The sequence below is a fragment of the Phyllosticta citriasiana genome (assembly GCF_038021145.1).
Source record: "Phyllosticta citriasiana strain CBS 120426 chromosome Unknown IWZ02scaffold_2, whole genome shotgun sequence".
Lineage (NCBI taxonomy): Eukaryota > Fungi > Ascomycota > Dothideomycetes > Botryosphaeriales > Phyllostictaceae > Phyllosticta > Phyllosticta citriasiana.
Genome location: NW_027117279.1, coordinates 1505813 through 1533113, shown reverse-complemented (window position 1 = coordinate 1533113; position 27301 = coordinate 1505813). Strand labels below are relative to the sequence as shown.

At 54.7% G+C, this 27301-nt stretch overlaps 7 protein-coding genes across 7 annotated transcripts; 3 read left to right on the top strand and 4 right to left on the bottom strand.

Annotated features, from left to right (window-relative positions):
- Positions 1-579: 579 nt before the first annotated feature.
- IWZ02DRAFT_442443 (uncharacterized protein) lies at positions 580-2266 on the bottom strand. Its single transcript, XM_066766962.1, has 3 exons — positions 2024-2266; positions 1124-1972; positions 580-1067 (listed from the first exon to the last, which is right to left on the bottom strand). Exons 1-3 carry the CDS (start codon positions 2051-2053, stop codon positions 753-755), a joined length of 1194 nt encoding a protein of 397 aa, XP_066626261.1. The 5' UTR covers positions 2054-2266; the 3' UTR covers positions 580-752.
- Positions 2267-2448: 182 nt separating this feature from the next.
- IWZ02DRAFT_370676 (U6 snRNA phosphodiesterase Usb1) lies at positions 2449-3592 on the top strand (the record flags this gene model as incomplete). The annotated part of the gene is made up of 2 exons (XM_066764518.1): positions 2449-2716; positions 2826-3592. The coding sequence occupies 2 exons, from the start codon at positions 2449-2451 to the stop codon at positions 3590-3592; spliced, it is 1035 nt and encodes a 344-aa protein (XP_066626260.1).
- Positions 3593-7972: 4380 nt separating this feature from the next.
- On the bottom strand, positions 7973-12622 carry IWZ02DRAFT_371689 (uncharacterized protein; the record flags this gene model as incomplete). The annotated part of the gene is made up of 8 exons (XM_066764583.1): positions 7973-8095; positions 8270-8686; positions 8736-8877; positions 8991-9334; positions 9381-10078; positions 10124-10667; positions 10862-12097; positions 12149-12622. Coding segments are annotated over 8 exons (3978 nt in total), but the record flags the coding sequence as incomplete, so codon positions are not given.
- A 1077-nt stretch (positions 12623-13699) lies between these two features.
- On the top strand, positions 13700-14267 carry IWZ02DRAFT_487545 (uncharacterized protein; the record flags this gene model as incomplete). The annotated part of the gene is made up of 3 exons (XM_066769382.1): positions 13700-13733; positions 13781-13939; positions 13996-14267. 3 exons carry the CDS (start codon positions 13700-13702, stop codon positions 14265-14267), a joined length of 465 nt encoding a protein of 154 aa, XP_066626258.1.
- A 1524-nt stretch (positions 14268-15791) lies between these two features.
- On the top strand, positions 15792-16494 carry IWZ02DRAFT_430099 (uncharacterized protein; the record flags this gene model as incomplete). Its single annotated transcript, XM_066766032.1, has 3 exons — positions 15792-15872; positions 15933-15992; positions 16033-16494. The coding sequence occupies 3 exons, from the start codon at positions 15792-15794 to the stop codon at positions 16492-16494; spliced, it is 603 nt and encodes a 200-aa protein (XP_066626257.1).
- Positions 16495-18428: 1934 nt separating this feature from the next.
- On the bottom strand, positions 18429-21660 carry IWZ02DRAFT_134472 (uncharacterized protein). The gene is made up of 4 exons (XM_066761660.1): positions 21610-21660; positions 21408-21554; positions 21327-21340; positions 18429-21267 (listed from the first exon to the last, which is right to left on the bottom strand). The coding sequence occupies exons 1-4, from the start codon at positions 21643-21645 to the stop codon at positions 18645-18647; spliced, it is 2820 nt and encodes a 939-aa protein (XP_066626256.1). The 5' UTR covers positions 21646-21660; the 3' UTR covers positions 18429-18644.
- A 970-nt stretch (positions 21661-22630) lies between these two features.
- Positions 22631-26095, bottom strand: IWZ02DRAFT_467636 (flavin-containing amine oxidoreductase-domain containing protein; the record flags this gene model as incomplete). The annotated part of the gene is made up of 2 exons (XM_066768574.1): positions 22631-23740; positions 23789-26095. 2 exons carry the CDS (start codon positions 26093-26095, stop codon positions 22631-22633), a joined length of 3417 nt encoding a protein of 1138 aa, XP_066626255.1.
- Between the last annotated feature and the right edge of the window lie 1206 nt (positions 26096-27301).

The window sequence follows — 27301 nt, the reverse complement described above, 5'->3', positions numbered from 1 at the left end:
TGTTAGAGTTGATGTTGTATCAGAATATACCGCATTGGATACGAATGGATGAAAGAAAAAGGAGCAGAAGGGAAGTGTTGCTAGAGTAATCCTTCTCAACCTAGCCGCCCGTTTGTTCAGCAAAACTTCAGGCCTATCAAGCTTTGCCTTTCTCGTCGACCACCTCCATAGAGCGACAAAGACAGACATCAGAACAGTGACTGACGTGGGCGACACGCGACTGACTTTGAAAAGTAAAAGGCAATGACGACGACGTTGCTGCTGGGAGGAAGAAAGGGCAAAGAGGAAAGAGCATCGAGTACGAGGCCGAGAAAAAGAAAGTCGCAGTACAAAGAAAGGGTCCAAACGGCCCCATCGAACAACAACGCTCATCATACCCCCAAAGAAGCATAGATGAGGACAAACAGGGACGCGGGATGGCCAAGAATCGTGCCGAACTACTTTCTCCGACCCAGTGATCCGCGCTGCATTGACGTCAGCGGCAAGACCCCGATTCCCCCATCGCTTGCGTGGACAAGACGATCGCCGAGGAAGCAAACACGATTTGCGATGCGATGTGCACACGCGAGGAGCATGAGATGGCTGTGTTGCAAATGTTCGTTCATATTTCTGTCGTCAATTCGTAAGTCTATGGTACAACAATTTGGATGTATGTCCCCTGATCCCTGAAAACACTGTAACCCTATGCACACGTGACAAAGTAATCACACACTCGTCGTTGGTTGCTTTTCAACATGTCCAAGGAAAGATGTTTAGGCGGCAGCTTCGGCCTTTTTGCTCTTCCTCTTCAAGCTTCCGAATCGTTTGCGTAGACCAGCGGTGATGTTCCTGCCGGTCGAATTGCTCCGGTGTACGCCCTGCTCCCAGTCGCGGTATCCGCTGGTGCTGGCGCTGCCTGCATTTGGACCAGGATAGACACCCTGGTACTCGACATGGCCGACGGTCTTGTTGCGTGGGCGCGTCCTCATCTCGATGCCGTCGCGATCCTGAATCTTCATCCGCTTCATGGCCTCGTCGATTGAGTACGAAGGCTCCCCTTTACCCTTAATATCATCGGGGTGGTACTCCTATGGCAAGTCAGAGACTGTTTCGCACTTAAGGAACGAAAAAGGTGGTTACTTACAATGCCGGGCCATCGTCGGAAATTGCCGCCATTGTAAATCATCATGTCGTCTCCTTCCTTGTAGTCGTAGGTGCGACCGAAGCGATCCTGGTGGCCGGGAGGAATGATTGCAACGCCGTCAATTGGGCGATGTCTTTCCAAAGCATCTCTAATGTTTTCGGCCGGCGTCGCCTTGAGCGCCTCGGCATTGGAATCGGAGAGGGCAGCAACCGGGCTGGTTTCCCACGAAGTGTTGCGGGCGAGCAATGTTGCGTCATAGGGGCCTTCGTGGTGATAACGGCTCATGATGGAGTCGAGCTTGTCAATGGTGTCGGGGCCTGGAATGTGGCGCTTCTTGAGGTGGTGAGAGCGATGGGCTAGCTTGTTCTCACGCGAGATCTGGTCCAGTGGGTGGGTAGACTTGTCTCCCGGGTAACGCTCTCGCAAAGAACTGCTGCGGCGAGGGCGTCCAGAGGGCATGCCAGGTGAGTGGGAAAAGGAGCTGCCGCGGCGTTGACGAGGAGACTTGGCATAGGAATCAGCTCTCTCGCGGTGCTGAGGGAAGCGCGATTGGCTGGGGCTGGCCGAGGAAGGGGGAGTGATGAAGTTGGAGCCCACGGAGCTATGACTGCCATGGCTGCCACGACTTCCACGACTCCTGTGGCTGCCCGCGTGAGAGCTGCCCGAAGACTTGCGGTAAGGGTTGCGGGAGGAAAAGGCGGGCATGGATCGATCCTTGGAGGCGGAGCTAGGCGGGGAGGGGAGGTTGAGGGGTTCTGCAGGCGCAAAGGTGGAGCGGAAATGGCTGCCAGGGCCAGTCTCGTCACTGGGCTCCGTCTCAACCAGTGGGTTGATGAGGTACTCTTGTGCCTGTGACATGTCAGTGTAACGGTCGTGTGGAGCGAGAGGGCGGAGGCATACGGCTTTGCTGTCGGCTTGGTGTGGTTCCATGGTGGGAGGCTGATCTGGTTGGCGGTTGGTATGGGGGGGAAGTATATGAAGAGGAGAAGGGAGGCCAGATGGGGAGGGACGAGTTTTGATGCATTTCGTTGGCGGAGCAGGCGCAGCTAAGAGTCGAGGTTGCGCCTGCCTGCCTGCCTGCCAGTATGACTTCCGTTGACCTGACCTGGCCTGGGCTGGGCTGGGCTGGGCTGACAGGTGAAGTCATGGCCAGTGACGTATCGCGGCGACCTGCCGTCGATCTGGCCCTGGCCCTGGCCCTGGCCCGTCTGTTCCCCCCGCGTGCACATGTGGACACTGCCGACCCGACCTGTGCAACTCAACTCAATACCTCCCTCCTCCTCGCCATCCGCAACCGCCTCTCCTCGCCCCAATCCAATCCGGCCATGGCTCTGGTCGCCTACTCAGACTCGGAATCCGATTCCGACCGCGCAACCTCCCGTCCACCCGTCAAACGGCTGCGCCACCACCCGCCCGTCTCCAACCCTGAGCTCCCCCCCCACCAATCCCTGCCGCCTCTGCCCGCCGCCTTCCACGACCTGTACGCATCCAGCACGCGTACCGCGACTCACGACGATCCCACTCTTCACGCCGGTCGCAAACGAGCCATCCCCCATATGGATGGCCATTGGCCCTCGCATCTCTATCTAGAGTGTAAGTGACGTTGCCCGGAGACCTCCTCCATGAGAGCTTCGTCACCTCGCCGGACCGACCCTTGTCCGTTTGGAGAGATAGACCCTTTAGCTGACTGACTCGCCTCGAGGGCATCCCAATTCTTCAGAGTCATCTATTCTGGAAACCCTGCTGCAACGCGTCGAAGCAGCAACTTCAAACTTTTATCGTACCGCCTCGACCACCTCGCCCAAACAACACTTTCACACGTTGCTGCTGACCCCGCTCTCCACGCGCGCCCCTCTTCACATTTCTCTCAGTCGAACCCTGCCTCTCCCGACCGACAAACGCCAGCCATTCCTTGATGCCCTGACGTCCAGGATTCACGCGAGCGGCGCACGTCCTTTCGACGCAGCTTTTTCGGGTCTCAAATGGGTGCCGAATTGTGACCGCTCCCGCTGGTTCCTCGTCATCGGCGTCCGGAGGCCCAACGGCGATGCCATCAATAGGCTGTTGCTTGCCAGTAACCAGACGGCCAAGGCCTTTGGCTATCCGGAGCTCTACAACCAGAGCGCCAAGGGCAATTTGGGCCACGGCGACGGCGTTGACATGAGCGGAAGCTGGGGCTCGGCGGCTGACGCGGACCAGGGAACTGACGGCAAGTCCCACAAGAACGGTCTTGTGGCTGCCAATGACGACCGTTCCCATTCTTTTCATGTCAGTTTGGCATGGAGTTTGGACGCGCCGCCAGACCAACTTTTGGACATTTCTGCTGAGCAGCATGTCACACAATGGCTGGACAAGGAGGTCAGCAAACTGACGGTCCACTTCGACACTGTCAAGGCAAAGGTTGGTAACGCGATCCATTCCATTGGCCTTTCGCCAAAGCGGCACGAGGAAAAGGGCATCCTGGGATAGAAACGTCCCATGCGATAGGGCCCAAAACTGCTTGGAACCGGGTTCCGGCTTCCAGCGAAACCCCCCTCAAAATAGTCGGTGTAGAGGAATTGAAGCGCTATGCGCCCGGGCAATGCGTATGGAGTGCATCAATGCCTGGCCGTGTGCGCATCCATGTGATGGCATCAATGCGTCGTGACCCGGCCGATTAGGTAAGCGAGACCAAGGGTGATGACCTTTCGTTGAGTCACTCCTTTGCGCATAGGAAATGTCGACTGTTGTTTAGTGAGGCTGGTCCTCTGCGATTTGACAACGAAGCCTTCGCATTGCCACGATGTGACAAGTCTTCCTCTGCCATGCGCCGGTAATGTTCCGAGTCCTCTGCAGCGTCCATCCATCTGTACACCAACATGATTCTTTGAAGCTGACGAGGAGCACGCTCGACGAACGATGACAATCTCGGTACGTCGCCCAGTGCGCCCTACCCACTTCCCTACCCGGCAACCCACAAACCTCCGCCCTGATCCCCAAGCCGTCTTCCCTGCCAATTGGCAATCACAATACTGTATGCAAATGCGAAAAAAACAAGCGTTGTCACCAGCAGCGGCAGTTCTGCATTGGCCATGCACATCACGGTCTGGAGACAATTGATTGAAATTGGAACGTGCGAACCCGCCGCAAGTTCGTACCTACGTCACCTTTAATTCTGCGGCACATCCGGGATCGACAAACCAAACCGTCCCCTTTTTCTATATTTAGATGGAGGCTGGATCAAGTCAAGACTTTGGTTCTTGGCTTGCGCTGCGCTGCATGCTGGTCTTTTTGAGCCTCTTCAGCCTTCGGTCTGTCCTCTCGATCTGCTTGGCCGACGGGTGAGGCTGCAGAGGCTCGGCGCTTACTTTGCCTTGGGCCTTTCCGCCATGGTTCGACTTGACCTTCTCTTGTCCTCGGGTTGGGAGATGAGGCCGCGCGTTGCGCTGCCATGCTAGTCTTCGGCATGTCGAGCAACCGATGGTGAGCCCCCTCCCCGTGCTCTTTTCGACAGGCTTGGCTTGCGGTCGGCGAAAGGCGAGGAGGCAAAGCACGAGGAAAGTGTTCTTGGACTTTCCTTCTGAAGAGGACGTCCCTCAATTTTCGGAAGTCGAGGGCACTGTCCGATGCCGAGTGAAGAGCTGGAAGAGGGGCGGAGAGCGGACTCGCTATCTATCCATGTCTGAGGAGTCACAAGCCAATAATTTGCGGCACGAGCTCGAAATCTTCCCCTTGAAGGACTTGTTCATGAGCGTTTACCATCACCACTCCACAGCAGAGGACTGCTCCATCAACGCGTCATGATGAGGTAGGTCCGGCAGTCAACTACCTAAGCACTCCAAAGCGCTCTCCCTCCACCAAACACACAAGCCCAAAGAGAAGTCAAAAGCAAGGACACACCCAGAGACCGACAGTAGGTTAACACCAGTTCTGTCTGCCAACAGTTTCCTGTTGGAACCTCAAGATGCCAGCAGAAGAACTGGCGCCGATGATAGCAACACAGACAGCGGCGAGAAGTCGACGCCTTTTTATAGCGACGTGTCGACGACACATGCCGCCACGGGCGTACCGTCATGCGTGATGATGCGCTGTCACCCATATGGCTTGCTGTCTATCACAAGCTAACCACGGGCATGCGCTCATGTGTGTGTATGGGGGGGGGGGGGGGGGGGGGGGGTGATGACGCATTGCACATGCCTTGCTGTCCTTCACAAGCTACCACGGGCCTACACCATGTGGGGTGTGCTGTCACTCACAAGCCCGCGTGGCCATGGCCAAAGCAAAGTGTTTGATGGCCAAAGCAAAGAGGTTACCGGAGGTACAAGAGTCGGCGCTCTTCCAGCCTCTTCGCTTTCTGCAAGTGTTTGCGGCGCCACCGCCGTCTCGCGAGAGGAGAGGATGATGGCAGTCAAGGAGATTTGCTTCCTATGCACTTGTACATTCTCTCGCTGTCCACTTGCCTCTTCTTCTCTTTGCTGTTGGTGCAGTGCAGAGCCTCCAAAAACTTGTCTCTTGGTTGAAAGTTATTTCCTTTCAATCTGATGACTGTCCTCTTGACACTGTACCGATGATGAGAGTCGGTGTGTGGCGATGAAGTAGACAAACGTCATTGTATGGAAACATGCTTGCTCTTTAATTGCTCATGTGAATGAATGCTTGCTCCTTGCCTGTGCATGCTTCCCATTCACCATACAATGCTGGTGGCGAGTGTCAGGATGTGATGATGACGCTGCGTAACATAACCGCGCAACAATGGTCTTCTGCTTTTCCCTCTGTTGGTCTATGAACATGGATGCTCCTTGCGAGTGGACGTGTCTTGCGCATGAATGCTTCGTACGTGTGGATGCTTCGTACGTGTGGATGCTCCGTTCGCGTGGAGGCTCCCTGAGTGCAGCTGCAGGCCGCCGGGTTGACCGCTCCCTCAGCGCAGCCACGGTGCTGACTGACCGCTCCCTGGATGTGTTTGCACCGTTCACCGACAGCTTCCTGAGAGCAGCCGTGGGGGATTGCACATGACCATTCTTCATATGACCATTCTTCATATGACAATTCTTCAAGCACCATCTGCTGTGAAAACGGTGTTGGCTTCACGCCTCATAATGAACTTGGGTTGGTATTGTGCTTGGTCCTTCCTCCGCTTCCCTTCTCACTAACCTCTCTTCCACTCCCTTCCTTGTTTCCACGCAGTGGTGCGATACGCCGGCTGAGATGCTACACAAAAAAAAAAAAAAAAAAAACCAAAAAGGTGCAGCTATAAGCCAAATAAAGCAAGAAGATGAAGAAGCGTCGCCATGATGCGAAGCCGCACCCTTCCAAAGATACAACAACGCGCCAACCAGCAAATCATAAAGGTATATATCCGTCCTGTACCGAATCGTACCGAATAATCCATGCCATTCAATGTAACGCGACGCCGTCCATGTATGTGTACACGTCTGTCTCTTCAAAGACGACAGTGGGAAAGAGGGGGGAAATAAGAACCCAAAAGCGACGAAATAGAGACGGCCGAATTCCCGATGGTGACATCGAAATGCAAAGACGGCGATCAAGAAAAAGGCAGGTTGTACGTATTTACACGGCGAAAAAAAAAAAAAAAAAGAATCCAAGCGGATGAGAAAGATGAAGTAGAGCCCCATATTAGTAATGAAAGTAATGATAGCAAATGACGACGAGGACGAGGAAGCCCGTCCTCTCCTCGTCCGGACAGTGTAATGCCGGAGCATTTATGCGGCCTGCGCACAGAATGCGTGGCTAGAAGTTGAAAGAGACAGGGTCAAGTGAAAACTGAGAAGGAAACGACGCAAGAGTGGGAAAGCAAAATGCAAATGGTGCAAAGTAATGGCTATCATGCTTAGGTGAGTCATTCATCCGATCGCATAGACGTGCGTCCACAAGTCCGCTCCAAGTCTGCAAGGCACTTTTGCTCGTGTTTGGAAAATCAAACAGGAAGGGCAGCTGGGTCGGAAATAAGAAAGCGCATGTAGAGTTGGAAGGTGTGTGTGCGAGTTGGTCGCAGCCGCCGGTGCTGCGAGGTTGGATGAATCGATGCATGTTTGTTCCAAGCCCGTGCGTGCCGTCTTGGTCGCATGCTAAACGTTGCCAAAGGGGAATTGAGAAAGAAGAGCATGCGATGAATGATAAAAGCAAAGCAAAAACCCTCCGTGGTATACGCTGAATGGAATAAGTCTGATACAGACGGAATGGAAGAAGACCATATGTGGACTGACGGCGGACACCTCGACATCTCCACCCGACCTTAGACCAGCCAACGCCGAAACCCCGTGGCGCAGAATGACAACGAGAAAGAGAGGGCAGAAGTTCCTATGACTCTTTCACCCTCCTTGGCGGTGGTGATGTCGACGGCGATCGCTCTCCAGATTCTTCTTCCAAATTGCGTTTTGCCCGTGCAGGTGACGACCTAGGCGACGCCGTTCGAGCACTGATGCTACTCTGTAATGCCGCTTCGACACCGGCTGCAAGACTCGATTGTCCCCTTTTCGGTCCCGCAGACGACCGCGGCAGCGATGAGGACAGGGGCGTGTTCTTACCTGCTCCTGTTCCAGGTTCGGCCAGGACACTCTCTGTTTCTTCGTTTTCATCTGCCACTGACCGCACGCTCTCGAGGTCAATGTTGACGTCCATGGTTGCTGCATGCATGCTACTTGCGGCCATTTTAGCTTGAGGTGGTGCTCCGCCAGCTTGCTGCTCCTCGAACCTTGACATGTTTTCTCGAGTCAGGGCAAGGCTCGGTACTCCCGCCTCGTCCATTACCTCCATCTCTTCACCAAATGCCATGTCCGCGCCCAACTCTTTGCTCGCTTCTTGGTTGCTATCGAGCGGCCCCGGGCTCGCTTGGGGAGTCAGATCGGACAGGCCGATGAGCTTTGCTTGACGTAGTTCAGCCGCCTTCTCCTCAGCATCCAAGCGGCGGGCAGCTCGCTCGTGCTCGGTCTCTGTCGACTTTTGCACGCGGAACTCCGACATGGCTGCCAGCTGCTCTATCGTCGGGGCAAATGAGTCACGTTTAGGACCAAGAGGGTGCGGTTGCGGCCGCATATCTGATCGAGTAGGCGATCTTGCTTCTTTGGGTGTTGATGAATCACCGCCTGATGACTGGTTGGGTTTCTTGAGTTTTGAAGGCGAGGCTTTTGTAGAAACAGTGACGACTGAATCGGAGGAGTTGGGATTGCGGTTGATGGAGGAGTCGGGCGGGCGGGTCGGGCCAGTAGATATGATAGGGCCCCCGAGAGTTAGGGGGCTAGGTCTCTGCGGTCTGGATGATGGTTCTGCGGCTAACGAAGCTTTGGAAGCCTCTTCCTGCTTTGCTTCTTCTGCTTTGGATCGCTTGCGTTTCCCTTCAATTGCCCACTTCACAAGCATCTTCTCCAACAGTCTCCCTCGGACCGGTTTTGATAAGTAGTCATCCATACCTGCTTGCTGGCATTTTTCTTTGTCACCCTGGATAGCAGATGCGGTCATGGCGACAATAGGTATATCTCCGATTCCTGGTGTACTGCGGAATGGCTGCTGTGTTCGTATTGTTCTTGTCGCTTCGTAACCATCGATGACTGGCATCTGAACGTCCTGCATCGACTGTTAATACTATAAATATCTGGAGAAGGTTGATCCTTACCATCAATACCACATTGGGACAGGGCACTTTGCCCTCTTTAGCTTTCAAGAGATGGTCTAGAGCTTCTTGGCCATTCCACACGGCACAGACAGAGAAGCCTTGTTTCTTGATTGTTTTGAGGGCAATTTGCTGGTTGACATGGCTACAAGATGTTAGTCGAGCTGGAAATCGTGGTCACAGAGGGTGCAAAGGGTTTTCTGGGATGCGCGAGACGTGAAGTGAGAAGAGCAATGCGTAGTTGTGCATATCACTTACTTATCTTCCACGACAAGAACGTTGACGCTCTGGCGCTCTGATTCGCTTAGGGAGAAAAGGTGATCCGGCAGAACGTGGTGAAAGTTTGCGTTGCCACCAGCTGAACTGATCGAATGTGGACGGCCGGCGGCGGGAGTCATGGGAGGCGTCCCGCCAGGCTCCTCTGAGCTGCCACACGAAACCGACACGTCTGATTGCAGGCGATCTGGGATGGCGGCAATGTCAATCAGTGGGGTGCCTTCGGGCTGATATTGTGCTTTGTTGAAGGGTATCCAGAAAGACGCCTTGGTACCGTGACCAAGTCTCGACTCCAGTTCGATTTCTCCATGCATCAGCTCGACAAGCTATATTTTGTTAGTTGTTTGTATCTCTCGCGAAGCGTCTTCTCACGTTTTTGCTAATGGCCAGGCCAAGCCCGGTTCCACCGAAGCGTCGAGCAGTGGACGAGTCGGCCTGGCTAAAAGGTTTGAAGAGGCGCTGCCGCACTTCGTCCTCGATACCTATGCCAGTATCCTCGACAATGAATTGGACGTGGACGGTGTCGTTGTCTTGTTTCATGACCTCGGCGCTCAGTGACACACGCCCTTCGGCGGTGAATTTGATCGAGTTGGTGAGAAGATTCGTCAGAATTTGACGCAGACGCCCGGGATCTCCCATGACCTTCAAATCCCGTTCGATCTCTGGCTGGATATGACTGTCGTAGCTGATATTTTTCCGGACGGCAGCAAAAGCCATCATCTTGTTGACGTCACGCAAAACGATCGAAAGGCTGAACTGCACTTCTTCGACGTCCAACCGGCCGGATTCAACCTTGGAAAGATCTAGGATGTCGTTGATAACGGTGAGAAGTCCATTCGCAGATCTTTGAATGTTTTCGGCGCACTCTCTTTGCTCCTGGTCGAGATCCGTGTCCAGTATCAACTCGCTCATGCCAATGACGCCCGCTATCGGCGTCCGGATCTCGTGTGACATGTTGGCGAGGAACTGACTCTTCATGCGACTGGCTTCCTTTGCTGCCACGGCATTGGCGATAAGCTTGGAATTCTCCTTTTCTTGTTCGCGGAGCTCCTTCTCTCGTGCGCGAGCCTCTGTTGTTTGTCAGATGAAGCTGCAAGCTGGCAAAAAGAACGTACCTGTGATGTCCATACTCACACCAATGACACCCTCGACAATGTTGTCTGTGCCCTCGATGCCAGCTTTTCGCGTTCTGGCCAGCATTGGGAGGAGCCGCGTTCTGTACCACCGATTGCTTCCGTCAATACGCATCTCAAGGAGCTCATCGTTGCTTTCGCCCTTCAACACTCTGTCAATCTTGTCCTTTAGAAGGCCCATGCTTCTCCCACCGTTGTCGTGTCCAAAAACATCATATACCGACTTGCCCACGGGCTCCTTGTCAATAGTTGCGTCATCAGCGAAGATACTGCCCTCAAGCATACCCATTCTTGTGTCGCGATCGATTGTCCAAATGCTTACTCGGGCATGCTCAATGACCCGCAAAAGCTGCTCACGCGTCTGTTTCGCCGCTTCTCGAAGCTCCACCACGTCATGGATGTCAGTACAGGTGCCAAACCACTTGACTATGTTGCCGTGTTCGTCGCGAAAAGGGACTGCTCGACCCAGCATCCATCTCCATTCGCCGTCATATCGTCGACAGCGGTATTCGGTGATATATTCGTCCTGAAACTTGTCAGCGGAGTGTTCTACTATCCAGAAGCCGCATGATGTGTGAATCCGGGCACAGGGGAGGCCATGAGGAGCAATGGGTTGACCGTGAATCATGTCCTTAAGGCGTGATGTGGATATGGCTGGGTACTTTGATGTCCAAAAGCCGGCGTTGTGTGGCGATTTTTCTTTCAAACAATGATACTTACGCCAGTAGCAAGAGAATGCGCCCACCGCTTCGAGGTCTCGGGCATGTCGTCCTCATGAAAGGTATATCTCCAGCCCTCGCCAAGGGATTCCCCCACGGTCTGTCCAGTGTAGTCGTACCATCGCCGAGAGAACCAGTCGTGAGATCCATCTGGTTTCGTGGTCCATACTAATGGGGGTATCAAGTTGGCTACATGCTCGAATTGACGTTCATTTTCTTTGATTTGTGCTGCAATGCGTTTTGTATACTCGGTGACATCCTTGAAGATGACAATTGCCCCGAGAAATTCTCCGCTCTTGTCGTCGACGACGGGCTCGCCGACAACTTCGAAAACTACCCCTTGACCTGTATCAGGATAGCGCATGCCTAGTCGTATGCCAGCAAGACTTGCGCGCGTACGACAAATTTGAATTATAGGAAACTCGTCGACCGCCAATTCCCTCTTGAAGTCTTCAGTGTAGACGTGAAATTGCCCGAGAAACTCACGTTGGTCACTCGGCGCATATTCGCTCTCGACCGGCAAGAACCGGAGCAATGCTCGGTTAGGTATACCGAAACTCTCATCCTTCCACATGGCATAGGCAGGCATGGTGATGGAATTCAAAATGGCATCCTTCATCTGCGTCGCCTTTTGGAATAACGAGGGAGCTTTCGGGTCCCCGCTCCTCGACGGCGGTCCATGCGGCGGAAAGTGAGGGGTCGAGGTAGTAGGAGACAAGAGAGAGGAACCCGCACCTGAGCTGTTATGAGACCGTCTTCCTGACGACGAAGAACTTGAACCAGAGCCGGGAGATCTCTTGAAACCGGTAGATGTCCGCACTACGGTTCGGCTGGAGGGTTTGGCGTTGGTGGCGGCGCCTTCGGCGCGTGCGCTCGTAAAGGTGCAAGTAAAGTACTGCGTGCCTTCGACGTTCCAGACGCTAATAATCATGGTCGACTGGATGGCGCCGCCTTCGGGGTGTGCTCGGCTTCTATCGTCGTTAGGCTGCAATCTTTGGTGATTGCCGGGCTCATTGGAAATTGAGATGATGACGTCAACCGAGACGTCGTGGACAGTCGTCCTGGCGAGATTAGAACGACTGAGCCTGGGCAACCGTGGTGTCGCGTCGTGTTGTGGTGGCACCGGCGTCCCCGTTGGCGTATCGTCGGAGGACCCGTCGCCAAACTCATCTGCCGAATCGTCGGCTTCGGTAAGTGACTGCTCGGTGGCTTGTTTCCACACCGAATCTAGAAAGTCCTGAAAATTGTCAGTGTCAACAGCAGTTGGGGGATTCGGGGTTGCGCGCACCTCCCAGCTGATCCAAATGGGGGAACCATCCTGCAGCATGTCGACTCCAATTTCGGACATGGTTCGCCCGTACAGATTGTCGGTGACGGTTCGGACAATGTCCATGTCTTGGAGGTCCAAGGCGCACTTTTCCAGGTTCAAAAGTCTCCCCATGGCTTCGTTGGCCAAGACTACGGTCTTGGTGGAAGACAAGACCAGCATTGGCACCGGGAGATATTGCAGCGCGGCAAAAGCCATGGAGGTAGTGGTCAGAGTGGGTGACATGTTCATGGAAAGAGAGTCGCTATGGACAGAGCCCGGCGAGCCAGGGCGATTGTCGGGCAACATTTCAAAGTAGCCAGCGGTTGAACCAAAGGCATCGCTGCTCGCGGAGACGGCCGAGACGGGAGTCTGACGGTTGGAGTCGGCATGGCGGGCAGGATTGGGGTCGAGGATGGTGGAGGAGAGGTCGATTTGCGGCGCGAAGTTGCGCATGTTAGGCCTCTCGTGTGAGCGGCGGGGGAGGCGTTGTGGGTGCAGGGCGGTACATGGAGAGGTGGATGGGATAGATGGTGTTGCGAAGGTGTGGATTGCTGGCTCGGAGGATTCAGCAAGCGGACTAAAGTTTCGAGGACGCTACCAGGGCCTAGGGAGAGACGGCAGAGGGTCTAGAACAAGCGAACAAGCGACGTGACGAGTCGGACAAGCGCCAGTAGGTAGGCATGAGAAGGTGAGGGCAGCAAGGGATCAGCAGCAGCGTAGAGCCAGGTCATGAACTCGCTCGTACCGTATCAGAGTGACCCTCTTATTCCCTGGGCTACGACGTCGCTGGGCATACGCTGGCAAGAATGCTGATGGCGCGCCGCTTTCAGCAACGGGCGCAGCATTTGTCTCTCTCTCTCTCCTCTGAGGGCGCGCCCGGTGAGGCTTTGTAATGGATCGGAACGGACAAGTTTGCTCGACTGCGGCAACAAACACTGGACTCGTGTGTCCCAAGCAAACGGACGACGGGGTGGGCGGCGATCTACAGTGCACGAGTCGTGAGCGCCTGGGGTTGGAGCAGGGCAGCCCGAGCCACGGGCCCTGGATCGCCTGGGGACCCGCGGTAGGGATGCGAACTACTGCAAGCAATGTACTTAGGTTCGCTGTCGAGGAAGATAACGCTCATTCGAGAAAAAGAAAAAAAAAAAAAAACCCCCTTTGCGACCAACCGAGCGAGCCCCTGCGCTGTGTGTGCCACGACTTGCTGCAAATGCATCCTCTGCATGGCCTTTCGGTGGCACTCCCGTCCGCCCTGCACAGTGCACTTAGTAGCCTCAGGCAGCCTCAGGCAAAAATTGATTTGCTACGCTTTGCCCGAATCCTAAGGCATCAATAACTGACACCTCAGGCCACAATGCCTCCCGCGTCCAGCTCCATGCTTCAGACACCTCTCGCGTCTCAACCGCCGCGCTTTCATCTGGTACATGTAGCTCCTTCAACACCCACGCCTCTGTCCCACCATCTCCGACCACCCTTGCGCCCCCGTGGACTCCATCTCCACGACCGACTCGACCCAGTCATCCCGTCGCTATGCTGTTCTTTGGCCTCGGTGGCCTCTTCTACGGTACCCTCCTACCAGCTCCTCCAACCTGCTCCCGCTGACCTCTCCAGTCGTCATCCTCCTCACAAATGCCATTGCCGTCCTCTCAGAAGACCGCTTCCTTGCCCGCAGTAAGGCCCCTCGGATACGCACGCCCTCGCTCCTCGGGCTTGCCTTGCCCCTCCGCCTGCTACCCGTCTCGCCCCAGATTGTGCCATCGCCCGACACCTGTTCAAGACGTCGCAATTGACTTTGCCAAAGAGTTTGCTGACAAGAATCCTCGTAGTCGGCTGGGGTCTCCAGGCCGAGCCGGCCTTTGGCGGCGTCCAGGACACTACGAGCGTCAAGGCTAAGATGATTCATCTCATCGCCTCGGTGCGCACATTGATGAGGGGTAAGTGGCCCCTGGCCGACGATGAGCGGTCTCTGTCCGCATTTTGGGGGTGCTCTCGCAATCGCCAGGCAATTGTGTTGCTGACGGACATCTTTCCGTACGCCGCAGGCCCTTTGATCGTCGTAAATACTCTCATAATTCTCTACGAAATCATCCTGGGATAAACGCCAAGCATGCCCACCACCGACGGGACGCGCGACTCGACGCCGCGGCATCCATCGGAACTAAGCACGCCTCCCGGCCTTCTTGGGCCCGCGTTTGGCTTTTGAGAACGGGCTTCAACGTTTCGACGTATCCATTGGCTACCCAACAGGCAGGCGGAGCTAGCCCGATGAGGAAATGATTCGAGGCCGGCGCGAGCGAACGAATGCGACGACTGAATATTTGATCAACGTGCGCAGGCGGGGGAAAGTCGACAAGGTTTGCGACGCGGACAAAGAATCTGTTTTGAGCTTGCGGCAAGGGTTGTGGAACGGCAGGGAAGCTCCAAGGGAAAAAAGCACAACGCCGCGGCGACGGAAGAAGACGGCGGGCCAAGACTTGTTGATCACTTACTACAAGCAGGACTGCGCGCATGCCCACCTCGTCTCCGATGGCTGCGGGCTTCAAGTGGCGAGATGCGCAGGCCGCGGGGCAGCACATTACACAAAGTCTAATACTTTAATCGACGTCTGGGAAACATGAAGATATTTCCAACCAGTGCGCGCACTCCGCAGCCTGAAGCTTTGTACAGAGCACAACCGGACCGAGCTCAGAACTTCCAGACCCCATCTACCCGCCTGACATGAGCAGCGACCCGTGCCGCAGCTGAGTACCGAGTCGTGCAGACTCTGCAGACCCTGTCAAATAGCCTGGAATATGAGCAAAGACCGCTCGTAGACTGAACTTGCACGGCCAATCAGCCAATCTATGTCCTCCGAGCCAATCTATCTTACCAGCCAGTCACAGCTGACAGGAGTGTGAAATGAGGCAGAAACCTTTCCCGCGCGTACTTCCCGCAGCTAGGTCTTCTACCCGCCCGATCCAGCAGCTTGGTTCTGCGTATCCACTTCCAGCAAACCGTCTCTTTGTCAGCCATGCCCGTTTCTAAGCTCATGTCTATATATCCTGCCTGACCTTTCAGGCCCTTGATCTCGTTGTGGTTCACTCACTCTCTATGTGCGGGCAGGGAAATAGCGAAGAGCTTCACCATAGTCCTCTGCTGCAAAGTGTTTCTCGACGAGGATGCGATGTACTGTTGAGATCGAGACCACGACTCCGCTTGTGATCTGACGGTCTGGTGCAACGAAATCACTGACGCATTTGGATGACACGTTCCGAAGCTGCTCTGGTGATTCAGCTGCTTTCTTACCCCATCCGCTCGTTTACTTCATTGGGAACTGTGCTCATAGCCACTCTCGAATGACTGCCTTACAACAAGACAAACCAGCGTGGTGTTGAGCTTAGTACATCCAACCAACGGATCAGAACTTTGATCTATCCCAGGAGAGCACTGGAAGGCTGGAAGGGCTAGGAGGTCAGTTCAGGTCGAATGTCGTGTCCTCATATGGAAAAGCATGCTACTAAATCACGCGTTGCGCCTAGGAGTCTAATGGCAGGTCTCGGAGGCCCACCCTGTCGAAAGAGCCATCCGGTCGAAGCGATGAGAAAATGCATGAAAGGGACACTACCTGCCGATTCACTGCAACATGGCACCCGAGAATAATCCCAGCAACGCGCTCAAGCCCGAGGATGGAGCGTTTGGCCCAGCCCCGCCGCCTGAGAAGTCTGTATGATGACTGACTCCTACCTTGAAGCAACCACTCGCTTGCTGACTCTCGCTGGTCCAGACTGAGAGCGAGGCTGAGGATCCCAAGCCTGGCGCCGCCGCGATTCTCGACGCACCCCATGTGCTGAAAGACTCGAGCATCTGATAGAGTCCTTATCCAGAAGCAAGTTATGGAATCGACGGGCATGGATGAGCTCACAGTACGTCATCAGAGCCGCGGGAATTTTCGAACAATCATGCTCATGATTCTTCGGGTCCGATTCCTCGACCAGCTGCTTCTACAGTCAGTCAAGACCGAGTTCCTCAATGAGATCGACAAACTGCTCAAAGACAGCGAGGCCCTCTGCATGAGGTTCGAGAATCTCAACCCGCGCGGTCAACGTAGATTGAAGCCCCAGCTTGTCGCGAAGGTCGAAGAGACGGGCAAGTATGTGGATTTGGAGAAGGTCGCTGGTTGGAACATGAAGCTCAAGGAGCTGCTCGAGAAGGTGGAGGGCAAGGAGAAGCAGGGGCCGCTTCCTTGTAATGAAGTGCTTCGGGCGCTTTACTGGGTCGGAGTGAGATGGCGGGAACATGAAGGACATCATAGCCCGGGAAGGCAGACACTTGCTTTGTCCACATAGTCAGGGGGAAATAAGTCAATCCATCACATGAAAACACTTTGTCAGCAAGCTTATCGTGTGTCTGTCGCTTTTCCTATGCCCTGCTCGCTCTATCTGCCTGTGACCACCCGGGTATGGCAAGCTTCGACGCATTTCGCTCGTTGTCTACCCTGTGGGCAAGAAGTCCTTTTCCTGTAGCAGAGCAGTCGTCAACTTCCTTTCACCACCACTCTGTGCCCTGTGACGACCGACTCACCGCCAATCTCGCTTTGGCGTCTCGCAGTGTTCAAAATGAAACCCCGCCCGAAAGAGACACCGCACGCATGAAAGGGGCAACTCTGGTCATGTACCCAGATAGTCGAGCGTCAAACGTCCTGGACTCAGGCTGCAGTCCGAATACGCCGGTTGCGCAGTGGCGCTCAGAAAGTGAATGAAGTAAGTCACGGTCGATCGAACGTAGGTAAGTCTGATGATGCCAATCGCGCTGTCCGTCGACCGCAGTCGACAGCCTCGAAAATCATTCCGGATGTCTACAGTTCGACGGACAGCGAGCGAGCGCATTACCGTTTTGGGACGGACGGACGGACGGACGGACGGACGGACAGACAGACAGACAGACAGACAGACAGACAGACAGACTCTCAGGGAAAGAGTCTATACACCTACCTACCTACCTGCTTATGTACCTATGTATCTATGTACCTACCTCATGTATGAGCGGCGGGTGCGGGCTACCGTACGTACGCACCTAGGTACCTTCAGTTACCCAGGTACGACCGGGAATGAAGAGCCCACACACGCGCGCAATGTGACGCGTCGCGTCGCGTCGTGAAATGGAATGAATTCATTCAATTGCTTTGCCAGACGTTCGACATTCGACATTCGACAAGGAGGAGGAGAATTACCGTTTTGGGCCAAAAAAATGAAAAGAGTCCGTGCGCGACGCGTTGGACCCTAATGTCCTGATGTACCTAGGTGGAGAGAGAGAGGTAGGTCGTGAAATGGAAAGAATTCATTCGTTCATTTTGCCACCAGACGTTCGACGCTCGACGACTGGATCATTGCCGTTTTTGGGCCATGATCAATCAATTGCCGATTGCTGCAATTTGCAGCAACCATAGGTGTGTGTCATTTTGACATTTTGCTCGCCCCAACCACATCCTATCGTCTTGGCACATATTAGAGTGCTCGCCGAGCAAGCAGCATGTGTGCGCCTGGCTTCCGCGATGACCAAAACTTCCTTTCAATGGTACCAGTCCATCATGAGTCGTCAAAACATTCGAGGACTACAGAGCTGTAGCACGAGTACACCACCACTCGCTCGATCCAACAACACCAGTGATGTAAACATTCGCATAGATTGATTAATCGAGATTGATTGATTGATTGATTGATCGACTACACAAGCGGGCGCAATTCGATCTGCACCTCTCATCCTCCTCTCCAGCGCGTCGGCGTCGCTAGGTCCGTCACCAAAATATCGTATTACTACACAGCGGATATGAAGGCAAAAGGGGAATCATGTCAAGTCCCGTGCACAGAGAAGCAAATGAGGAGGAGAGAACGAGGGGTCGTTGGTGGCGAGAAATAAGGCCCGATGCCATTTTTCTTCGTATACTTGGCAATATTGGTTTTGCAGTGATGCGCGGGCTTCTCGCCACCTCCAGTGCCCTCGTTGTATAGGTCCGCAATCCCGAGTCTGTCCATTCAACATACGTCTGGTAATGTGGCGCTGTCATGATTGGGTTGGTGGGTTTGACAAGCGAGCGCTCTGATCTGCCCTCCGTCTCTTCCTCTGCCACAATCCAAGACGACACGACTCTGCTGGACGTGCCTCTGTTCAATAGACGCTCCAACTTCTTCTTGGCCACATCGTCTCTCCCGCTGTAGCCTCTGCTGCACCGGCCGCATTGTTATCCAAGGTCTCCAGCACTCCAACACGAGGTATCGAGCAAAGCACAAGAGAATTTCGACGAGCAGACATCCCCAGTACAGCAGCTGCGCGCCGCTTCTTGGTCAAGGAGCTGGCACCGGCTGTGACGCCATTAAGCCCCATGCGCATACCGGGTTGATTGCCCAGGGTGGTTCTTACCACCCAAACCGAAATCAGAAGTAAGAAAGCGTTCCAAATAGACCAGCCGGTGTTCTCCTAGTAGTCACCGCGGCAAAGCTCACCCAAGGCCGAGCATGGATGACTTCTTGCGGCCAATGCCAAACATGGACCGGTTGTCCTTGTGATGGTCCTTGCCAGAGCCCTGCGCGCCTTTCGAAGGAAACTCAGGCTGGAGTGGCTCTGTCGAAGCTCTGTTCTGACCAAAACTTAAGCCGACACCAGGGCCAAAGGGCTGAGGGGCGGGCCCCACAGTGTTTGGACTCAGCGGTGCCTCATCCATCGATACCGTGTGTTGTCGTGCAGGAGATGGAGCCGATGGCAGTGAGGACGGAAGCGGAGGCGGCGAGGCTTCCGGGATCTCGGCGTTGTTGCTTGTCGGCCAGAATTTGGGCTTGTTACGCAAGCTAATACTCGAATGCCTGAACCTGTTGAGGCCGCCGGATATGGATTTACTGCTGCGAATGTGGTGAGAATGACCATTTTCCTTGATCGATGCTGTCGTAGCTGAGGGGATTGCACTGCTTGTTCCGGTGCTGGGTATGGTCGTCGAGGTCGACGCTGTATTTGGTGGGATGGGCGTGTCGTCACTGCTTCCAGTGCTTGCGGGTGCGCCGCTGCTTGTACTCGCAGGAGCACCGCTGACACCCGTGCCATTGACCGGGACGCTGTTTGGCATGTTGGCTTCGGCCGGCGGCGCTTTGCTGCCCCTTCGGAGAAAGCTGTTGCTCTTGCGCGTACTCGCCTCTTCCTTGGCTGTGGCCTTGCTCGCAGCGACCGCGGCACGGAACTCGTCCTCCTGCTGCTTAAAAGTGTCTCTTCTGCTCGCCTCCATCTCTTTGCGCCTGGCCTTGGCTTGTTTCTCTTGCTCCTTTTGCTGCGCTTTTTGCTGCTTCTCAAGCTCCTTTAACTCAGCCTTTTGCTGCTTCTCCATTTCCTTTTGTTCTGCCTTGGCGAGCCTTTCTTGTTCTTTTTGCTCCGCCTTGACTTGCCTTTCCAACTCCTTGCCTTCGGCCTGCTTGGACATCCGGCGCTGCTTCTCTTCCTTCTTATCCTCTTTTTTGTCTTTGTCAGTTTTGCTTCTGAACGACACGTCGCCCCATTTCGTGCGCAAAGGAAACCCGGATGAAGACGAAGGAGGCTCTGACGGTGGTTGTGATTTTGGTCGGACCGGCGGCGAGTCAGAAGTAGGTGGCGGGGCCGTCGTGGTAGGATCGATACTTGTGAACAGGTCCCTGTCATCTTCTTCGATTGGGCTGACTGGACTGTAGATATGGCCGTTCGGAGACGCTTCTTCTACTCTTTGGCTCAGAGATACGGGTTCTGATTTCATCTCTACTGGCGCTGAAGCATCGTCGAAACCTTCAGATTCCTGTTCATGTAGAGCCGCCTCCTCAGTCGTTTCTTGGTAAAAAAGCACGTAAGCGCAAGCGAGGTTGTTCTCTCCGCCGAAAAAGTTGCGCACGTATCCTTTATCTACCGGTTCTACCATCTCATCGTCAAAAAGCAGCCAACCGCGGTCTTCGGTTTTGATTATGGAGACGTAGTGACCGTGATAGGCTCCTCCGCCAATGTGCACGACTACAGCGTAGAGTTCGTACAGGCGATCGGGGTCTTCCGCATCGTCGGTGGTGTTGAACAGCCGAAGGTGGTACGGGTAAGGTACTCGGTGGAACAATTTCTGAAGTCGCTGGAGGTCCTCGGTGTACTTGAATCTCTTCAAGTGCAGAGCCAATATACGCGGCAGCCTCTTGACCTTCATTCTCTTTTCCGCTTCTTGCAACCCGCTGCAGTTGTCGCAGTGGAATTTGTTGCGCTCACACAACATCTCTTCTTCTGAGAATTTACGGAGGCAGGAAGTGACGGAAGTGTTGTGTTCTAGATCCACAGAAAGATCAAGAAAGGCCTCGTCTCTTTGAGATGTATTTTCGCAAGTCAAGCACCTCGTCTCTGAAGTGAGAGTCCCTTCGAAGAGTGAATGAACCCATCCGGTGCTTTGCGCCGCATTTTTGAAAGCATTGCCCAATACCGGAGATACGGCAACAGCAAGCCCAGAATCTGATTCGGCCGTCGCTTTTTCTACAGCCTCCAGCTCCATCAACTGCCGTTGTTCTTTGGAGTATTGCTCTACGTTTTCGACGACCTCGTTGAGAAGCAGGTTTAGAAATTCGTGCGCGTCTTGGTGCATGGCGGTCCGAAACATTTCGTTGTCTCTGCGGAGAATCTCTAAAAACTTTTGAGGGCTGACGACACCGACGCGGGACCTGTGGGATATTATGGCTTCGAAAATGTCCTTTAGACATGTGAAGAGCGACTCGGACATTCCATAAGATTTCGAATTCTCATAGTCCATGGCTAATACGGGCCCGGCAGCCATGGCCATCTTCTTCTTGTACTCGGGCGAGTCCTTGTTTTCTTCAGGCTTTGCGCCGGGGGCGGCAGTCGCTTGCCCGGGCCCACCTGGCTTCTTTGGCGACGATACCGGAGTGGCGGTCGAGGGTCTCAGGGTTGGAGAAAAGGGCGCTTTAGCGACAGGAGAGAAGGGGATGTCGGTGTTGACGCGGGGGAGGCCATTGGTGGCGCGATTCATTAGGGTATCTTGCGGCGAACGGGCGGGAAAGTTGATGACCTGTTCCCGAAAGGGCACCGAGTAGTAGAGACATTGTATGATGGAATTGGCGTAGCTGTAGGTTCAGAGTGAGCAGGAGAGGCGGGCAGAGGACTGTGCAGGCGTCGATCATACCATGTGCTTCCAAACTGGAGACGGGGGTGGCAGGTTAGCGAGCGCGCGACATGATGACAATCCGGGAAAGCATTGCCCTACATTTTCAAAGCCAAAGAACTTGTCGCTGCCGTTGGGGCGTATAGGACCAGTGTCGGCGGCGAGCAGCTTCTCGAGCGGGGTCGGTTGCGGCGCATTGGGGTCCTTTTTGGCCGGCGACGCGGCCGACAACGGGCTTTGGGGCGTCTGCTGTTGGGCACAATGAGCCAAGAGGAGCGAGGGTGGAACAGAGGGGCGCGCTCACAGAATTGGCCCTGAACTTGCCAAAGAAGGACGACATGGTTTGGGAGGGGGGGGGGGGGGCGGCGCAGAGCAGGTTGAGGCCGCAAGGTCCGTGGTAGCGGTGACGACAGCCGAAGGCTCACACCTCAGTCGCAGCGGGTGCGGCTGGTCGAGTCGAGGGCGCAGGGAGCACTGCAGGGCATGAGTGGGGGTTGCAGGCGTGGTTGGCCGGGGCTCTGGAGAAACGAACGACTCTGGATGGAAGGGGAGGGAGAGGTGAGGGTATGAAGAGGTGAGAGATGAGGATTGAGGTGTGAGGAGGGGATGCGCGCAGCGCTGGGGGGCATGGTCAAGTCGTCGGCCTCAGGCCTCGCGTCGGTCGTTGGCTGCGGCACAGCCCAGGCCGACCGACGCGGCGGACGAGCACGAGGCCTTCAGTTGTCCTGTCAGGTCCCTCATCCGTCGTCATCACTCAGTCAATTGCGGATGAATGCTGCAGGCGGGGCAAAATAGACCCGGGCCTGAGTGAAGTATCTCTCCTCTGCTCTTTCCGGCAAGACATCAGACGGATGCACCCATGGAGATAGTACAACGCCAGGCGACGGGCGGGCCGAGCGGGATGCCGCCGGGACTGCTGTTGGTTAGGTGCTGGAGAGGTGCACTTGGTGTTGAAGCCGACGAATACACAGAGAATGCTTCTACCAGACAGACATACAACCTAAACTGCCGAACCGTCACCCCCATCACCGGCACGCTGGGTGCGTCGCATAGGTGACGTGCCTATCCCCGCTGTGCCTGCATACACGCATACATAGGTCCCGGCCGTGTCTTTCTTTCCCCACGACGCTACAGGCTCCCGGTCGCTTTGCTTCTTCATGCGCTCGACCCCGCCTTCCATGCAGCAGCAAACATAAGAAATCATGACCTTCCTTTGCAAACACCATGCACGTCACTCTGCTAGTTCCCTCTCTTCCATGTCCGCTGTTCCTGCACCATCCAGAAAATGCAACGCAACGCCGTGTCCCGTCATGCCGAACCACCCATTATAATCCAGTCCGCCGCTCTCTCCTGCTCCCTCCTTCTTCAATCGCCGTCTTGCCGTTAAACAGCAGCGCTTCCTTGGCGCCGGGTATCCCGCTGCTGGCAACCAACTCCTTCCGGATCCTCTCAGCCTCACGATCCCACACGGCTGCCTTCTCCTTGTACTGCGCCGCCGCATTTGCGCTCGCCTCTTTAAGCCTGCTGGCGTGATCAATGTACGGTTGCTGAACCTCCTTGCTGGCGTTGCGCCATTTTGCTCCAAGCATTGTCCGAATTTGGTCTTTTGATGCCTTGGCACTGGGGTCCTTGGTCGCTTCTCGCCGCTTCTCGTCGCATTCGGCCTTGGTCGTATGCCAATGGTCGCGCGTGTATAGGAGATAGGGGTTGTTGCCTGTCCTATCGGGCTTGACAGGTCGCTCTCCAATCTGTTCGAGAATTGCGCTGATGATGGACGCCTCCAGCTCCTCGTTCAGCGCCCGCCTGACGTTTCTTGCGTCAGCAGAGTCTGCTTCGTCCATCGGGCGCTTGGCCCCCATCCTGACTGGTGGCGTCTCATTCTTCATCTTCGATTCCACCAGAGGATGCGGAACTTCAATGGCTCCTACCATTGACTCGACCACTTCGGATGCCGCTCGAAGGCCAGAGAGGTAGGCCCCGTGCACCGTGGCCGGGTGCGTTCCACACGTGGCCTCGCCCGCGAAATGGAGCGACCCAATCGGTCTGGCCATGGCGTCGTAATCGCCCGCCTGTGCAAGAGCCCCCATGTATGAATAGCTTCCATTCGCAAACCGATCCTTCTTCCATCTTGTGACGATGACTTCCTGTGGCGAAGGCACCCTCTTTGGCGCGAATATCTGCGACAAACGTGCTGTGACCTCCTCGATGAGCGAGTAATTGTTCGTCACCTCGGTATCGTGCGCTGCGTTGCCGGCCATCAAAGCTACCAGGGTCGGTCGTCCGCTTGTCTTGATGCAGTTCCAAAACAGCCAGAACCGTCCTCTGCGCCTTTCGTAGTGTCTCTGCTCCATGCTGTCTCGCATTTCTGCATCGTTCAGTAGGCCAAACATATCGCGATCGCTTTCCCAAAAGGGCGTGTCGTACACGAGTATAATCTACCCAAGTCAGCAAGTCTATTGCGCAGCCTTTGTCGAGCGAAGCACCTTGTTGAGCAAACCAAAGCCGAGACGCTCAATCGGACCAGTCTTCCATGCAGGCAACGGGGGGTCGAAGGCGATGCCGCCCCGCTTCAACACTCCGAGAGGAGTTGTCACCACGACTTCGTCGGCCTCGAACGATTCTCCATTTTCGCACTCGACAACGTAGAGTTCATCCGCCTGACGCACCGATTTGACAGCCTTGTTGAAACGCACGTCGAGACTCGATGGGCACTGCCAGAGCCCCCGAGGTACCTGTAGGTATCCGCCAATGATCTGAGAGTGAGCACCTTCAAATTCGTTACCAATGTCCTGGTCCCAGCCACCGAGACTCAGCTGGCCGACATGTGCGGCATTCGAGTATTCCATGTTTGCGTGATGCCAGTTGAACAGTCTCATGTCCTTGGGTGTCATGTCCACCATATGCTTGTATTGTCTGACGGCTTCGTCCATGGTTGCCCCGAGTGTTGGATGGGGAAATGCGTCAGTGACGGCTTCGAGCTCCAAGTTCTCACTTAGAGGTGTATTCGACTTGAGCTGCCATCCCATGTTTTTCGCAGCCTCGGCTGCTGATACGTTGGCTCCGGAGCCAGGGGCGAGCGTGTAGTTCCTTCCGGCTGATTTCTCAACCCCCATGAGAGCATTGGGATTGAGGGCCTGTTTGCGGTTGGTCTGTGTAGCCACTGGTTTGGAAGCGCCCGAGTCCTCCAGTGACGAGATCAATTCTCCAGATTCGTGGTTGGGATCGCGACCCAGCTGAATGAGACGCCGGTCGCCTTCCACAGTCTTTGCAGGAGGTGGTTTGTTCCTGTAATGACTTGCCCTCTCAAGTATATCATTATACAGTTTCTCCACGCGAATGTCTCCTTCGTAGTCGACCACCTTGCCATCAACGTCATAAATTATCGTGTCATCCTTGAGAGCGTGGTAATGAAGAGCCAATTGTCCCCGGATGATACAATTCAACGGATTTCCATGTTCAAAGCCTGTAATAATTTGTGCGCCCATCTCGACCGTGTTCCGGACTCCCGGGGGCAGGACACTGCCGTCTTGTTTCTTTAGTGGATGCGAGTATACACGACCGCCGATGCGTTTGCGTCCCTCCAAGACAACGACTTTGGGCGGCCTCTCTCCCTGTTTGGTCCAATGGTCTCCGAGTTGTGTCACCAGGCCCTCCAGTTGCCGCGCACAGCCGAGGCCGGCCATGCCAGCTCCAATCACCAAAATAGTCTTGCGTCTCCCTGCTTTGGCTTTGGCTCGAGGTATTGACCCTGCTGTACTTTGAAGTTCGACGCAGCCGTAGTTGATGTATCCGTTTCTTACGAGCCACTTGTAAGCTACTTGCGACATGGTGAAATGTCGCGAATCCCGTGCGCATCCCGCAGCCTCTGCTTTTGTTACGGAAACCAGTGGATTCCTCGTCCACAGCCGGAGTATTGCGTTGCGAATGTTGAGGTAGATGGTTACTTGCGAGTGCGTGATGTGATCTCGGAGGAGTGCATATTCGCCCGGGTGTAATGCGAATGGATTTAAGCGAGACGATTGCGCGGCCAATATACATTGCCGTGCAAGCTCAAGCACTGGAATGGTCGCAGGTATTGACGACTTGGCCTTGAAAGGAGCTGGCTTCTTCCCTGATGACGTATGACTTGCGCGCGCTGCGGTGCCCGGCGAGTCCTGTTTGACAGAATAATCTGATGACTTCGGCGTCTCAATGTCGCCATGAGAGGTCTGGCGCGATACTCGTGAGTTGGCGAGGGAAGTTTTTTGGCTTGTTGTCTCTTTGGATGCGATGGTGTGTGCAGGTCCGTCCATATTCGAGAGCTCGGCCTCGACCTTGGTGTGGTGCACAGGCACCTGGGAATTCATCTTGCGGTCATCTGAGACATGGTTGTACATGTCCATTTCACCACTGTCGATCTCCATGTGTGATCCAGTGAGGTTTTCGAGGTGGTTGAGTTGTTTCGCGTCCACCATGTTGCCGTTATCGTGGTCCATGGCCCCATTCAACCCGCGACCACGCTCGTCAATCTCATCCCGAATACTCAAATGACTTCCGCCTGGCTCAGAATAGTCATTGTTCTCGCCTGGTTGTACTGAAGAGGGCCCGGATTCATCGTAGCGGTCGTAGAGGCTGCCTTGGTCAAAGCCGCCGTATGAAACGGTATCGATATGCGGGTCCTTCAAGGTGAGGCCAAGCTCTTCAGACTCTTTGGCCGCCAAACGGTCTTCGAGGAGATCATGGGTGGTATTGAGGAGATATGAGTGCGATTCTGTCGCATCATTCTCTGTGCTCGCCTCGGCAGCGAACATGTTCTTCAAGGCACGGTAGGGTGTGCTCGTGATGTGTGAGAACCGCGCAGCGCTGGGAATGAAGCGGTTGCCGCCAAAGAATGACATGAGATGAGTCGCAGCAGCAGAAACCTGTCGAATGCTTCATCAAAGCGACTCATTCTTTGCAAGGCGCGATGCGCTCTTGCAGGGCCATGGTCTGATGCTGTTCGTGCCTTCGCAGGTTAGGTCTTTTCGGGGGCTTACCCAACCGAACGAACTACGGCAGACTTAATTCAACGTCACCCCATGCCGTCCCTTTCCTCTGCACCACCAACAGCCCCTCAACCTCGTCAACCTCGTCGTCTCCCATCTCGCGTCTGATTTCGCATCATCTCGAGCGGTCCAAGGTCATCGAATGAGATGGCTGAATGACGCAAAGCCAAACCATGGCCTACCCGAGGTACCATGCTTCTCGGCGGAACCGCTCCCCCGGCGAAAGAAGAGTTGTTTATAACCAGCATCCTGAGCCGGCTCACAAAGTGGACGCCATCTTCCCTTCGCGAAATCTGCTTCAGATGCGAATCAGCAATATTTCGTGTTTGGCTATGAGCTGGACTCGACCCAAATTGGGACCAGCACGATTCTCGCTCACAAGTTTCAGGTGTGATGACATCGACCACCGCGCTGCGTCTTGAATACGCAAAATCTGGAGAATAAAGTTGTACGGATCGCCAATCACAATTAGTCTTTGAAATTCGAGTGCGCGGGTGTGTGGACACGAGACTGCAGACGATATGCTCGACCTCCTTGTTGCTGCCATGGGCGCGCTTCACTCGCAAATACATGAAGATGTCGCCTATTTGTTAGGAGTTTTTGTTCAATGTGGAGACTCCGGTGAGCATCGCACATCAAGATGGCCCCAGCTCCCGTTCTCAAGTCGTTTCGCGACCATGAAGATATAAGCAGACTCTATCTGCTCTAAACAATGTGCAGATCAATTGGTGTGGGGAAGCAGTGCAGACAACGCTCAGAGTTTTGCAGCAATCTCTGTGGAAGTGCGGGATTTTGAGTGATCTGCCTGTCAAGCCTTTCAAGTTCAAAATCAATCAGCAAGTAGCTGCTGATTTCCAACATTCTGCTGTTGTGAGAAAGCATCTCTTGCATTTGTTGCCTCCACTAAATTAAATTCCTTTGCGAAATATGAGCCGGTTAAAGCTTTGAAGATGTCCACAGAATCATGAAACT

Coding starts and splice junctions, on each gene's coding strand:
- IWZ02DRAFT_134472 (XM_066761660.1), bottom strand. CDS start 21,645: ATGTCGTCCTTCTTTGGCAAGTTCAGGGCCAATTCT. Junction 21,555..21,609: donor GCAAGTTCAGGGCCAATTCT/GTGAGCGCGCCC, acceptor TGTGCCCAACAG/CAGACGCCCCAAAGCCCGTT.
- IWZ02DRAFT_442443 (XM_066766962.1), bottom strand. CDS start 2,053: ATGGAACCACACCAAGCCGACAGCAAAGCC. Junction 1,973..2,023: donor ACCAAGCCGACAGCAAAGCC/GTATGCCTCCGC, acceptor GACATGTCACAG/GCACAAGAGTACCTCATCAA. Junction 1,068..1,123: donor TCCGACGATGGCCCGGCATT/GTAAGTAACCAC, acceptor GACTTGCCATAG/GAGTACCACCCCGATGATAT.